At 46.1% G+C, this 14963-nt stretch overlaps 1 protein-coding gene across 2 annotated transcripts in view; it reads left to right on the top strand.

Annotated features, from left to right (window-relative positions):
* Positions 1-14646, top strand: part of CCDC50 (coiled-coil domain containing 50) — a 42245-nt gene extending 27599 nt beyond the window's left edge. The window contains exons 6-12 of one of the 2 annotated variants that reach the window (XM_050712506.1): positions 620-1324; positions 3978-4084; positions 4676-4720; positions 5256-5360; positions 6283-6362; positions 7468-7565; positions 8533-14646. In XM_050712506.1, coding sequence (XP_050568463.1) covers positions 620-1324; positions 3978-4084; positions 4676-4720; positions 5256-5360; positions 6283-6362; positions 7468-7565; positions 8533-8552 — 1160 coding nt within the window. In that variant the 3' untranslated portion in view covers positions 8553-14646. The remainder of the gene's footprint in view (positions 1-619; positions 1325-3977; positions 4085-4675; positions 4721-5255; positions 5361-6282; positions 6363-7467; positions 7566-8532) is intronic. The other variant, XM_035544582.2, reaches the window with a different exon arrangement.
* Positions 14647-14963: the final 317 nt, after the last annotated feature.

Genomic DNA, 14963 nt, shown 5'->3' with positions numbered 1-14963 from the left:
AAGAGATGTGGTGGAAAGTGTATGGATGCTGCAGCTATCTGTCATGTCTTTTTCAAAATAATAATAAAAAAAATGCTGTCCCACCCCTCTCTCTTCTTACTCACAAAAGGTGGGTCTTTCCCCCTGTTCAGTTGAGGCTGTTATTTCTGGGGAATAACCCTGTGGTGAAGCCAGGGCAAGGCGTGGGTGCTCGTAAACCAGGCTCCAGCATGGCCCTCTGCTCGGAGCCTCCTGGCCTTGCTTCTGTTTTGTGCTTTCCCTCGTAAGCCCTTTTCTCATCAGGAGTCCAATATCCTGCAGCAGTGACAGATTGCCAGGAGACGAGTTGCTCTGCTCACTGTTTTTCCATCCCTAATGACATCTGTAAAAGTCCTTAATCTTCACAGTGGCTTGTCCTTGCCTTAGGAGGTGCTTGGACAGACTTTGGGGCTGTACCCATGCTTTCTGCTTCAACCCCTTTGCCTCCTGTGCTGCCCTGGTGCAGGCCAGGCTGCCGCTTCTCTCTGTCTCCGGTTGCATCAGGCTTCCTTCGTCTGCGTGCTGTAATTCTGGCCTCGTTAAGCAGCTGCTAACCCCTGTGTCACTAACCACCTCCTTGTTTGTCCCCCCTGTTGCTCAGAGCACCTCCGGGGTGATCCTGGGGAGCAGGTTTCTGAGTCTCCCAGGGCACGTGGTGATGATAGGCACGCGCACCGGCGGAGAGAGCGTCAAAAAGCACACTCACCTCTGTCCGACGGCGCCTCCAAACACAGGCATGTCCCTTCGGAGGATCGTCACAGATCTCCTCAACCGAGCGAGGCCACCGATGGCCATCGGCGGAGGCAGAAATCAGCCAGCCAAGGTGGGTCTGGGAGACCTCCCAGCCTCGACCTGGAAAGAGAGGCTGATTGTGGTGCCCATAAGCACAGCAGCAGCTGGGAGCTGCAGGAGAGGAGGGCAGCCGGCAGGGAGAAGGCTCGGAGACCTCTCAGCCTTGACCTGGAGTCAGAGCATGGACTTGCAGACCAGGCACGATGCAGCAGAAAGCCAGCAAGGCAAGACAGAGAAAAGCGTCGTCTTCTTCTTGACGTGGAGCTGGAGGCTGAGCAGGAGACCTGGCGTCGGGGCGGCAGCCAGCTGGCACGCCCTGAAAACCGTAAATCCCGCCTTTGGGGCCGCTCTTCGCACAGGACAGAGCACGACGGGAAGCTCCGTGACTCCGAATTCCAAGAAGATCATAGGAGGGGTGAGGAGAGAGACTGCAAAAGCGCAGGACGCAGGAAACCTTCCCCCTCCCCACACTCTGTGAGACGGGGAGAGGTTGGAGACTCCCAGAGAGACTCAGGTAACCAGGTGATGGGGAAGGTGTACATACGTGTGGGGGCGCACCTTTGCTTGCCCCGTCCTGCTGTCTGAAATCGGTGGTGCTTCTTCTGAAGACTTTTAATCTCCAGTATCAGTCTGCAATGTGTACGCAGTGAATCCTGCCTGGGTGTTTCTCCCTTGTTTAATGAGATTCTTCTTATCCGCTAAGACTCTCACTCTGTTTATTTCCTGACGTGTCCCCTGGCATCAAAGAGAAAGGAGTAAGAAGGTATTGTTGGAAACGGTGCCCTTGGTATCCTGTGTAAAAATTCCCTTTTATTTTCACTGATATAATTTGTGCTGTGGTTTCCTCTCGCAGAAATGGGATTTGATTTGGGATGCAAGGCTGTAAATGAGGAAAGTTTGCTTAATACTAACAAGCCAGCAATGTCCATCCAATTCCTATTGAAAAAAAACGTTGAAAATGTAAACGATTTTAGACAAAGCTCACAAGTGTCCAATTGTGATATATTTTAAGAATTTCTTGACAAATTCCCTAGAAATGAACTTTTCTAGGAAACATGTACTTGTGTAGTTTTTGCTCAATAATACTTGAGGATTGCTGGCTTTTGAAATCCAGATACATCTTTCTGATTTTAAAACTTGCATGGGAGTGAGCCTGTCTCATGGGATGACCTGTCTGTTAGATCCAAGTCTCTGAACTCCCACTTTCACTGTGCCTGCCACAGGGTGAGAAACTCCTGCTTTAGGGCATCCAACTGGTCCTTATGTGGATAAGGTGGGGAAGACGATGCATGTCTGTGTTCAGAGATGCCAGGAGAATTGTTCTTTGTCGTCTTCATGCAAAAGTTTTCTTTGAGGAAGTGGAGGATGTTAATCGGGCCTTCACATAGTCAGTAAGTTGTGATGTGCCCTGATACAGCATGGGACGGAGTGACTCAGTCTCTGATCACCCTCGCGTGGAGTCAGGACAGCCAAAAGCTCACATCCTCTTCCTGAGGGAATCGGGGCGGGCTTTGTGCTCCGCTGAGTGCGAGCAGAAGTGATGTGCGAGTAATGTTTGTTGTTGCTTTCTGACCAAACGAAGACTGGTACCAGTCTGTGTATAAAGCAAGCTCAGTCTTGGCTGTCCAGTGAACAATTCCTGGAAATGCAGTTTTGCTCTTCATGGGGGCAACGGTGTATGAAAGTCTGTCAGCGAAGCTGTTCCGGTGGGGTAGAACTGTGCTTACAGTGGCCTTGGAAGCAGTCTGAATAATATAACTCAGACCAAGCTGATGCTTTTCGGTGGAATTTCTGTGCTGGCTTGAGATTGCAGCTTTTCACAGCTTGGATCAATCAAACTGTTCTGGCAAGGCCAGGCTGTACACTTAATTGTAACTGTCAGAAGTGCCAAAAGTTGTTTTTTTTTTTTTTTTTTTTTTATGCTAAGGTCATGTGTAAGAGGGGTGTTACTTGCTTAAAGTCATTGGATCTGTTGACTTACATTTATCAAAGCAAAAAAGCAAAAATACCCCATATACCACATTTAATACCTGAAGAGCCAGTGTGTTCCTATTCCACGTTTTGATTTGGGGTTAATGCGTGAGGTCTCTGGCCTGCAGTTTGAAGCATTTGGGATATCTGATGGAGTACGATGGTAGTTTGATAGATGCACAGAAGGTAACCTATTGACCTCTAAAAACTGTTTTTTTCCTTGGTCTTATCTGATCAGAAGGAAACTGATATGTGTCCCACTAAGCTGTAATTTATTTATAATCAATGTGCAAACAGAGTGCTGGAAGCACAAAAGTTTTGAGTGAAGCTTATTTTCTGAGTTTGGGATGGGAGAGACACAGACGGACAGCTGGAGTGTTTGTGTACCTCAGACATAAAGCAGAGAGCTTGTTTAGATGTCTGAGATTGCTGAACAATACAGTTCAGGCTGCAGATGGAAGCAGAAAGCATTCGTTGTATGGGAATGAGATCACGCATTTTATGACAGGGATACAGGGGGACTCCTTTGGCCTATTGCAAATAGACCACGGAGAGACTCTCAAAATGCAACATTTAAATCACTTGTAGGTGGTTTACCTTTAAATAAACACTTCAGAAAAAATCAAAACAAAAAAAACCCTCTGTACTCAAAGCAAGAACTGAACCTTGTGTGAACTCCAAAACTGTTTACGTGTCTGTTTTCTCACTACGAATTGTAAAATTCATGGGTCAGGCCAAAGCATGAAATTGTCAGAAACATTGTGTGTCTGTCCCAGACATCTCTTGCAGCCCACGCTGCTCCAAAGGTGTGTTTAAGGACTCTGCTGTGCTTGTAGCACATTAGGCTGCTCTCCGCTGTCTGAATTGATGGCGTGTGAAAAATCTACGATTTGATTCCTTTGCTAGTATCACTGTGCCACTGAAAGCTGAAGCAAGAGGCATGGCTCTTCTAGCGAACAGTTGCATTTGCCTTGTAAGATGTGGTGTAACTATATGTATAGAAAAAACTTATTTTAAGGTGTATGCTGCACCTTAGCTAAAAGTACTCTCAAAAAGTCTGCGTGGCAAGTACGCCGTAGTGGTCTGTGGTCCCCTCGAGTGGGGGCTCTGCAGGAGGCTGAGGAGATGGTGGGGATTTCCTTTCTGAAGCATTTGGGAAATGGGTGAGCTGATTGTTCTCTCTCCCAATTCTGTAGGAACTAAGTTGAGGGGGATGAGGCAAGCCACTTATGATAAACCCCTAAGGGAACAGGAATTGTCTGATGCAGAGATTGCTCGGAAACTGCAAGAGGAAGAGCTCCTGGTGAGTAGAGGGGATGCATTAGTCATCTTGAAAAAATTAAGGTATTCAGTAGTGACAACTTGAATTTGCAAACCGCTAAAATGTATCTGTGACTTTTAAGACCAAGGGCCTTGTTGCTGTGCATTCTGATGCTCTGTCTCCCGTAACTGCACATGCAGTAAAGGCTGGTGTCGAGCCAGCAGAGCCTTTTTTTCCTAAATTACATACCCGAAAACTAAATGGCAGAAGCAGGGTGATGTTAAATGAATACTTGCAGGCAGGTGAAGATGGCCTTTGGGCAGTATGGTTGGTGAGCTGAGAAGTGAAACATGCCAGAGCATGTCTTGGGCTGGGGGTGGGAGAAAGGGCAGTGGAGTGGGCAATGTATTGTGGTGTGGCTTCCCAGATAGGTGGGGACAAAACTCAGCTGAAATGCCACTTTGTTACTGGGTTATGAGGTAAATATTGAGTTAATTTAGTATATTTGGAGAGGATGGTAGTGTATTTGTGTGGATGCTTGCCTTGCCCAGTCGGTTGATGCCTCTTAATAATTTTAGAGGTTTTACTGTTTTCTCTCTTTTTTTTTTTTTTTTTTTTTTTTTTCCTTTTCAGGCCAACCAGGCAGATCAGAAGGCAGCTCAAGTGGCTCAGGATGAGGTGAGCAGGAAGCTAAATGTTTGTAGTATTTTACTTGTGGAAACTAAGCCCTACTTGTCTTCTCTGACCCTCTAGTTGCTCATTTTTCCCCTTGTAGGGGAATTTCGGGCCTCAAGTGGGGTGTTTCTGGCTGGTTTTCATGTTTATGTTCAGGTTAGTTTAACGGGGTGCTGTGTTGCGTGTTGCAGCCTTGACAGAGGAAGTCCTCTTCATGGCTGTAGAAGAGCATCTCTTGTAACTGAACCCTGTAGGAGACTATCAGAGATGCTGCAAGATGAACCCAATACTGAAGGAAAAGTAACACAGGGCTGAAAGGCTCTGCAAACACAAACCAGGCAAATGGGGGTCCTCTGGGCATGCAGCATGTAGTCAGTCTTGCTTCTGCTCTGTCATTTGGTCACTGATCACAGACTCAGGTAGAATCCTGGTTTTGCACCCATCTGACTTAGCAGCTGTCCATAGGAGAGATTTTAAACAGCTCAAACCGAGAAGAGCAGTACAACCTCTGACATGCTGTCTGTATTTTCCCTTTCAGGAAATTGCCCGTCTCTTGATGGCTGAGGAAAAAAAGGCTTTCAAGAAAGGGAAGGAGAGAGAAAAGTCTTCCTTTGAAAAGAGGAGGCATGATCAAGACTGGAAGGTATGTCAAGCTTCAGGAGGTCTCCCAGATGAAATCCCATAACATTGTTTCAGAGGGAGGCAAAGGTGTGTGATGAGACCAAGAGGAATGGTACAGACCCTTGCATGCAAAGGGTCTTGCTGCCTGTTACTCAGCTGCTTCCTAAGCTTTTGGAGCCCTGTCCTTGGTTAGATACTCTTTAGACTCAGTCTCAGGTAAGGTATGCCTTAGATTGTGGCCTTGGAGGCTGGTGGTGGATGTCACAGTACCTCGTGGCCTCCCTGAAGCACTGTCAGCCCTCCTGCTGCAGGACTTTTTCTCTGCCGAAGTCCTTGCTGTAACAGTAAAAGCAGTAGTTGGTTCTGTTTGTTCACCACAGGTACAAGGACAGCACAGCTGAGCCAATTTTATTATGAAGTAATGAGTATATCAAGCCTAGGCTAGGTTTTTGTGTAATACTGCAGAATCTTGGCTAGCTGTTGTGGAAGGTGATAAGAAACAGATTTCATAATCTGCCTTCCTAATGTGCTAAAGGAGGTGTTCTGTTAATCTTGGGGCCAGCTGGAGGTAGCTGATGTTTTCAGACTCCTTACCATGTTTGAGCAGTTGCAGCAGCACAGCTTTGTGCAGCTGGTCCCTCGTGCTCAGCCATGTTGCGTGCAGTCATTAACATGGACTGTATGCACTTTGCCTCAGCTTTGGGATGGGTCCCCCAGCACTGAACCTGAATTTAGAGCAAAGCTTAAGTTTGGCTCAGCAAGGCTGAGTTTCAGTTATCGTAAGGTAGTCCTGATCCAGCCATTTGCACGTGTCTGGCTGTGGTTAGTGTGCAAAAGCTGAGCACAAAAGGGCTGTGTGGAGCTGAGGCAGTCTCGACACAATGGCTGGTGTCTCGCAAGGCATGCGGACAGCCAGTTGAACTGCTTTTTATTCTTCTCGTCAGCATGATGCAAGCGAGTCGCCGCGCTCAAGGTCAAAAGAAGGGCCTGAAACCCAGCGACACAAAGGTGACAAGTCTTTAAGGTGAGCTGAATGCGTGGCTAGTAAAAACCGGGGAGATGCACTCAGGAAGCTGCATGGAAGCTGAGTCCTAGGGAGCAGTTGCGGGGCGACCAGCCTGACCCACGAGGGGGTTGGCAGAGAGCAGAGCTTTTAGCATTGAAAGGAGACGTCTGGCACAGAGCTCACGAGGTGCTCGGTGACATGCGTCACTCGCTGTTCTTGTGGATTCTGGCCATATTGGTCTTCCTGCCTGGCGCTGACAGAGATGGATGAGCCTGTGCAGTGACATTTGTAAAATGGCAGAGAAGCACCAAGAGGGTTAAAAAAAACTTCTGGGGATGTGAAACCAAATGTCATCTCTGGGCGGGAAGGAATAATCGTGCTGCATTTGCACAGCTGTTCCCTTGTGTCCCTGCTCCCCATTTATGCCCTGTACACTGCCGCTGCTGTGTGTGGACGCCCCACTGCAGCGTGCATGTTGTGCTTTGGGGTGCCTCATCCCAGAAGTGATGGGAACGTGCTGTAATGCAGTGCATCTTCTGAATCACTTTGTACCCTGGCCTAATGCTCCTGGTGTGGGACAGAATCCTGTAAGTGACCCTGGTGGTTTTGATTTCCAATCCTGATATGAGCTTAGAAGCTTTTGTTTAATTTGCAAACAAAACAATGAAGGTGTGCAGGTGAAGACAGATCTCATTAAAATGTTCTAGGGTGAAAGCAAGGCAAGCATTAAACACTTTGAAACGTTTCTCTTTCCTTTTGAGTGAGGTTTGCATCAAATTTCATAATGGAAAGGTTTGCATCAAATTTCATAATGGAAATTCTTTGTTTCCTGAAAAATTGAAACCATTATTAAATGAAAGCAGACCATGGGCAGTAGTGAATACTAGGTATTTCTCACCATATGAACAGTAACAGGCTGTGCTCAGAGGAGCTGGTCTGCAAGTGGAAAGCCCAAATGAGTTTGCTTTAAACTGGCAGGGACATACCAGGCAGCTGAGGTGATCCTTTTGCCATACTCTTGTGCCTTTTAATTTTGTTACTGTCCCATCCTGTTGTCCCTACTGTGTCCACCCGCAACATTCTTAAACATTTTTTTTCCCTTCTGCCACCGTGTGTTTGTCAGGTCACAGCCTCTCCTCGATGACTTTGAACATGCTCGGTATTACACAAGCCAGTCCAGCCCCTTACGTCAGTTTTCCAAACCTGAGCACTCTCCTAAAGGTAGGAACAAGTCCATAGCTGGTCTAACATGTGGGTTGTTGTGGGTTGTTTTCCTTGTGTAGCCAGCCTGAAGGAAAGGGCGTTTGAAAGAGGAATGGACGTTATTGCCCCAACAGGCAGGTGATGCTACTCAGTGAGTTCTACTTGCTGAGCATGTTGCTGGCTGAGAGGGAAAAGCTGAACTGGTTTGCCTCGAGTTTGTCAAACTGCTCTCTGCTTGTCCTGTGTGATCTCTTAATGATGAATGACTGTGAATCCAAGCAGCAAATGAAGGAGAAATAACATGAAGACAATGATGTGATGAGTTTTAGGTGACTCACTAATATCAAATGATCCAATACATGACAAAAAAGTCTCCGAGTATCTCCTGTCTGGCATGTGCATGGGGCGATTGTACAGAAGCTTGTTCTGAGAACAGGCTTGTTTTATTCCTGTAGCATCTCAGCACTGCTTTGTTGGCTTGTTTCCTGAAATAATTTGGCACCAGAGCAGTGTGGGATCGCCCTCCCCCCAGTTCTTGAAATCTGTGTGCCACTTGTCTGAGTTATCTTTAGAGACTCTGGGGAAGAAAGGTGCAGCCAGAGGTAGACTCAGATTTCTTCCAACTCCACTGATTGTAACTTAAATGTGGACGGTTTCCTTGCCAAAATTTAAAGTTTTGGAAGCTTTTGTGTTCTGTAGTTATCAAAAGATCTGGAGAGTTGATGGCAGTTTATATAGTCTGTAAGCCCAGTGTTCATTCTGTTTTCCTTAGCAAGGCTGTGAAATGTGACTGCGGTGCCATTCACAGCCTGCGAGAAAGGGGTGTCTTGTGGATCTATCCTTCCCTTTGCTGGAGTAATGTACAGTTCCCCCTTTGACATACAGAGATCCAAGAGGGCAGTGCAAGTAAGATGACTGCAGGTAGAACTTTCTTTACTAGGACCTATCCTTACAGACTGTTTCTCCTTTCTGTTTTGCTTTCCAGGTTCCCGTAGGAAGCAGTAAACTGTGCTAGCCTTCGCTTTGGTACTGACTCTTCTGTAGCAAACATTACTGGAATTGCCAGGCAACTTTCTCAATACCTTACCCTATGGGGGGTCCACCTTCCACTCCCAGGATCTCCTTTTTAAGTGTCATCGTATTAATAAGGAACACTCGTTCGTTTCAATTTCCTACTCATATGTGATCACTTATGCAGTGCAGTACAATCTAGCCGCCACTGAGCTGTGTGAATCAACTAGCTGATTTAACAGCTCCCTCGTATATTCCTTTGAGGCTTTCATTTATTTTTAAACTTTGGCTGGAGTTTTGACAAATAGGACGAATAGAGATGCACATACAAAAGGCAGAAAAAAACAACATATGAGCTGGGTTATGGCAACGCAGCAGAACATCTCAAGTCCAAGTTCTTTCCATATTAGGATGACTGAGCAAAGAGTTGTTAAAGGGAATGTGTGTTTCTTCTGCTGCTGGATAAGAGAGCTGAGCCAATCTGACAGTCATGGTAGCTTGCAGGAAAGAGAGAGTGTCCTCACAGTGTATGCCATCCAAAGCTAGAATCTGGGACTGGTGAGGAAGAAATTGCCTCTAGAACAAAACTTCTTAAGTGCTGTGTTTCTTTCTAGGGTTTCCAGCAATTTGGTTAGGGTGCGTAACCACGCATTTAGCTCCAGGATATAGGATAGGACAGTTAAGAGGAAGAACTATTTCAAACTGAAATTAGATCTTATGTGCATGACTTTTAAGGCACGCCAGGGAGTTGATGAAGCTGGGAGTTGTGGATTGGGAATAATCACGCAAACATATTTCAGTGCTTGAGGGCATCTCTGTGGTCACCTGCTTTGAGCTTCCAGGTGGTACAAGTTAAGGAATTTCACTGAAGCCAAGTAGGAGCTGCTGTAACTCCTAGCTCAGCTGCTGATGCACTTGAGCACAGTAACTTATGTCAGAACACGAGTGTGTCCTGTAAACATAGGATTGAAGGAGGGCCGTATGGACATAGAGCACTGAATCCAAAAGCTACGGTTAAAAGCAACTTTGAGGTAGACACAGAGTGCCAAGTAGCCTGCAAAATGTCTCTGCTAACTGCTTCCTCTCTGCGCTGCTCCGTCCAGCACCCCAGGCAGGCTCCAGTCAGGTTAGAACTATTGCTCTCCAGGGTACAGCAGTGTATTCAAGTTTAAGCTCTCTGTACAGATCTTCCCATGCACTGTTTTTTCTTTATTTTTCCCCTTTTGATGGCTTGTTTTCCCTCCGCTCTTTGAAAACCGTTCTGCTCTTGCAGTAACAAGTAGCCTTTTTACCTTCTGTCATTCCAATTCTTTTGTCTTGCTAACCTTTTTTCTTTTTTTTTGCCATGTTTTTTCAAGTGCATTTTTAAACTGCAAAGCCGAGTAGCTGGACACTGGCTTGGAGTCTGCCCAGCCAGTACAGGTTAGTTATTCACTTGGCCGTCTCACTCATGGCAGCAGAGCCTCCTGCAGTGCTCTTGGTGCCCCTGCAGCCCTGCTCCCTTACAGCCCGGCACAGAGCCTGTCCTGCCATGCTCTGCTGCTGCTGCTGGCAGCTGCCAGTCCTGCTGCTGGCTTTGCTGAGGAGGGCAGGCAGAGCTGTGGTTGTGCTCACCCTTACCACCGATCTGTGCAGCTGCCTGGGAAAGGAGCCTGACAGCTCTGTGGAGCTTTGTGGAGAGTGAATGCTGGCGTGGAGCACTGATAGGAAGTCGGAAGAGATCATGGCTCTCTGCTCTTGCACTAATGCACAATTCAAGCCCAAAGGCAGCTGAAAGGCTTTAACCTTGGCTCTTGTCCTTGGTCAGGAGAGCTACAGAGACAAATCACTAGGAAGACGAGGCAACTCATTTTTCACATAAGTTGCAAGGAGATCATTTAACACCACAGCACGAGCCCTTGCCTTGCCTTGCTCAACAACTCATCTCTTACCCTCCTGGGATGTTGGCACCAGCTCACTCCCTGTGAAGTACCAGACAGCCCCGGTAGGCCTCTGCTCCAGGCATGCACCAGCCAAAAACGTTGCAACATTGACTGGATCAGCAGCAACCTGTTAGCTGTGTACCCTTGCTTCCAGCCCATAGGCTTGCTTACCTGCATGAGTCTTTAAGTGAGTCGCAAGCTCTCGCTTGTTTGCTCTTTCTTCTCAGGAAATTTTCCAGCCAGAGGCTAGATTTTACTGTCCTTGCCTTGTGCCCTCTTCTTGTTCCATCTTTGTCCATTCAGAAGTGTTAATGTTGTTTTTAAATGATCAGGAAAAAACAACAACATAAACTGTATTATTTTGTTAGATAACTTGGGTTAATGTGGCAACCTCATTTGCAATGGTTTTACTTTATAAAAGTTTATTTTTTGTATTTCATGTAACACTCAAAATTTCTGTTGAAAATGCCTTTTTTTTTTTGCGTGGGATTTTTTCCCCCTCCTTGCCATTAGAGTGTGTATATTTCTGTGAAATGGATGCCTGGTGGGGTTTTACGTACTAATACTTTTACAAATACCCCAGCTTGTATCATCAGGGCCACTTAGGAAAATCGGATGGGGAAAAATCCTACCAAATAAGAAAGCAGTTGTGCTTTGTACTCACTGTCCATAGGAAACTGGTGACCCTCTGCACGAGGCAAGGGGAAACTACCAACTAAGAACTCAGCCCTCCCTGGGCTTCTGTAGCTGACTTGCACTGCAGTTGGCTGATGTAACTTCTGTCTTTTTCTATTCAGGAAAGTCATGAAGGCCCTGAGCCTGCTGACACAGGAAGAACCTATTAAATCAGGAGAGATGCTTAGGAGTATCCAGGTTGTTGACTTCAGTGGGAGTGAGTGGAAATGTTATGAGAGAAAATTATGGTTGATTTTGTTTGGAAGCTGGGTAAAGTCCAAAGAATGCCCCAGTGCCTGCTCTGTGAAGCTGCAGGATCTCCTTAATGGCCTCCTCGGGCCAGCCAAGGTGTCCAGCTGTGGCACCAAGAAGAGGGAGCTCAAGGGAAGGACCCAGGAGCGTCTGCTACTTGGATGCTTTCAGGGACTGCTGAATGCTCTGGGGCTGCTTTGCTCTGTCTTCCCTTAGTACTTACTTTCTAGTCTTATTCCTTGCCTTTATTCATTTGCTGTCCCTTGTGTTTCTTTTCCTGTTTGATTTTTCTATAGCCCTTGTAAATAGGAGGGCCTCGAGGATTTGCTAGAAGGGAGCTGGCACCTCTGTCTACAGGGAGAAATGCTAAGAATAGTAGCTGAGAAAAGCATTTAATAAATGGGGGATAAACAGATCAATTGCTCACCTGACATGCCTTGTGGGCCTTGTGCGGACACAGGGTTCCTGAGGCAGAAGTTGCAACTGGACTTTACATGTTTAGTAGCCACTCCCATGGCCCCACTGAAGTCAACAAGAGTTGAGACCAGGGATGAAAAAGGAGCCAATTCTTCTTAGAGCTCAGCAGCCACAGCTCTGCTGAGAGTCAGGGAGATGCAAAACCAGCATCACTGAAGCCGTTCTTTTACAAAGGAACAACCAGAGCAAAATCTCCCATCCATGGCAGAGAAATGTTCAACTTCGTGTGTGTGTGTCTTCAATTACCGAGTTTCAGTAGCTCTGCCTGTGGTTTTGCACTGGATGTAATAAGCATGTCAGAGCTCTTGCAGGAACCCCTGCCCAGGTCACTCAGCTCTTGCATCCCTTTCTTGCCATGTGCATTAGCAAAGCAACAAGCACCGTGTGGAAAGTCCATCAGCGTGAAATCCTGGCACTTCCTAATCTCCATAGCAGGCACATCTCACCAGCAAGAGCTCTCGCCGCCACCTCGCCTCCGTCCAAAGCACAATGGTCCGCAGAAGAGAGGTGAGGCGAACCTGAGTGATCGTGCCTTACATGCAGGGATACTCGACGTCTTTGACAGTCTGATCTGAGTCACCTTGCTATGAAATACTGTCTTAAAACTTGGACTGTACAGCTTCCTGCAGTGAGAAGCGGTTGTCGTCACGGGAATAGATCAAACAGGTTAATCTTTTTTTAAAGAACTTCATGGTTTTGAACTTAATGGGGGTGGGAAAATATCAGCTGTTAGGGGATAGATTAAGTCTCATCATTGAATTTCCTCCTTGTGGGGAGGAAGGGTAGAAGTTGCAAATGCTGCAGTCTGCTTCGCTCTGTAAAAGGGATCTTGTATGTACAGTATTTTTATATCTCTGCATTCCCACCTGTCAGGATATGAATCAAGTTTAATAACAATCATAAGAAAAAAAGATTTTTTTTACAGTGCTAGACCTTTGAGTTTTTTATTTTGTGCCAAACTACAGCCACTGTTACATTAGAGGGTATTCGTTCAGTTTATTGATCAATGTATATATTATATATTTTTTATTATCAAGGTTTTTATTTTAATTCATATTAACCTGTATGCAAACTAACTGTGGATTGCTAATTTATATATAAGGGGAGCACTTTGGAGACAGTGTGAGGATTCCCCTACTTAGTTTACACTCCTGTAGTATAGTGCAGCCAGTCCATAAAACTCATATTCTCTGCAAGAAGTAATTCTCCTGGGCATCTGCCAGCCGGATCAGACTGCTCCTGCTATTCCTCATGGCAGCACTGATGCTGCACGGCTGTGTTCAGGTGCAGTAGGAAACAAAGCACAGCTCAGAGCAGGGACTGACAGGTGACCAAGTTCTCTGCTGTTCTGTTTGTGGCGGTGATGCCCAGGGAGGCAGCTGCTGCAGCAGGAGTTCCTGTTTGGGGAAGACTTTGAGGTTGCCCTATATCCGTCCCCAGCAGAGGGACTGTTCTGGTTCTGCCCCACTCTCTCCCTCTGCTCAGTGCTTAGTTTTGCAGTTGCTTTGGGAGGTGAGTGTGGGATACAGCACTGAGGCACAGCAGTGCCCCTCACATAACATACACCACAGGCTGCTTGTCTCTTCTTGTGAAGGACAGGCATAAACCTACAGAGACTCCAGCTATCTGTACTCTTAAATGTGCCATAACACACTTGTGGCCGTGCAGGGCTGTCGTGGAGGGTTGAGCTGTGCTGCACACATGCCACTTGGACTGCCATGCCTCAGACAGGCTGCACTACACAGGTCTTGTGTTGAGAAGCTGCACTGCCCTCGGCCTCTGGGCTGGAAATACCCTCGGCTGCTGCCTCCTCTTGGGTAGCACAGGGCCAGGCTTAAGCTGTGCAGTTGATGCTCTTCACAGGAGAGTCCCGGAGAGGACAACGGCGCACACAAACAAGTATTTCCTATTTCACAGCAAACAAGTTTCACTGTATCAGTGTTCACTCTAAGTAGACTCCACAGTGTGTCTCCAGCTGCATCTGCGTACTGCAATATAGCTAACTGCCTCAGAGAAAGACTGCGGTTGTCTAGTTTAGCTCTTCAGGGTAAGCTTTCAGCCTGTTGAATCTAAATGTTAGCCATACGATGAGATGGATTAGTCGATTGGTTTAAATTCCTCAGAGCTGCAAGTGTATCCTGTGTTGCAACAGCTAATTCTTAAATATATAAATCATGCACTGACAATAATCTGTCTATGCAAGCCTATTCTTTCTTATTTTTGACTGTTCACTCTAATTTAACCAGGTTTGGCATAGAACTTCTGAATGACATTTAACCAAAGTATTGTGTCCGTGTGTGTATAGCATGTTTTGCTTCATACTCCTGAATTCATTGAATGTAAAGGGAACATTGCCTTGCCCCATTTTGTTCAATAAACCCTTGTATTTTGTTATTGACTGCATCCTTCTGTCCCTCCTTGTGCTTTTCTGGGAACACTGAATTGTTTTTTTTTTCTCTGCTGTGAGTTGGAGACTTGTTCAGTGTGTCCTGTTGGATGTGCCCTCCCGGGGGTTATGCAAGAGAAGGGGAAGGCAGTGCTTTATTCTACCCTTAGCTCCTGGAGCTTAGCTGGTTCCACCAATAATTATGTTCTTCCAATTTAATAGATGTAGCAAAACAACGATTTGTATTTAATTTGATTATTTTGTGGCCAGAGAGATGGAAAAAGGCTGTGTAATGTCTTGGAAAGGATCTGGACTGTTTCATTTCCTGAGACTGTGATACTGAATAATAAAGCCGTGTAATTATTTGCAAAAGTAAGATACTTTTTTTTCCCTTTCTGTTAAGATGGCTTTTAGTTTGCGAAATACCTTCTTGAAACTTCCCAATAACAGCTTAGACCTGCAGTGGTGTGATGGAAGGCAATAAGAAAACGTGGCAAATGCCCTGTGAGTGGCTAATGTCTTCAAAGGCAGCAGGTGAGGATACAACCACACAACTCTAACACAAGCCTATGAAGCCACTTCCAAGTCATGAATTCAGTTTGCAGCAGAACACTGAAATAAAAGGGCAGGCTACTAAACATTAACTGCAAATCTTGAGTCCAAACTCAAAAACCTTTCTTAAATGTTTGTTTA

This window comes from Cygnus atratus, chromosome 9 (genome assembly GCF_013377495.2).
Source record: "Cygnus atratus isolate AKBS03 ecotype Queensland, Australia chromosome 9, CAtr_DNAZoo_HiC_assembly, whole genome shotgun sequence".
Taxonomy (NCBI): Eukaryota; Metazoa; Chordata; class Aves; order Anseriformes; family Anatidae; genus Cygnus; species Cygnus atratus.
This window is presented reverse-complemented; position numbering and strand designations above follow the sequence as displayed.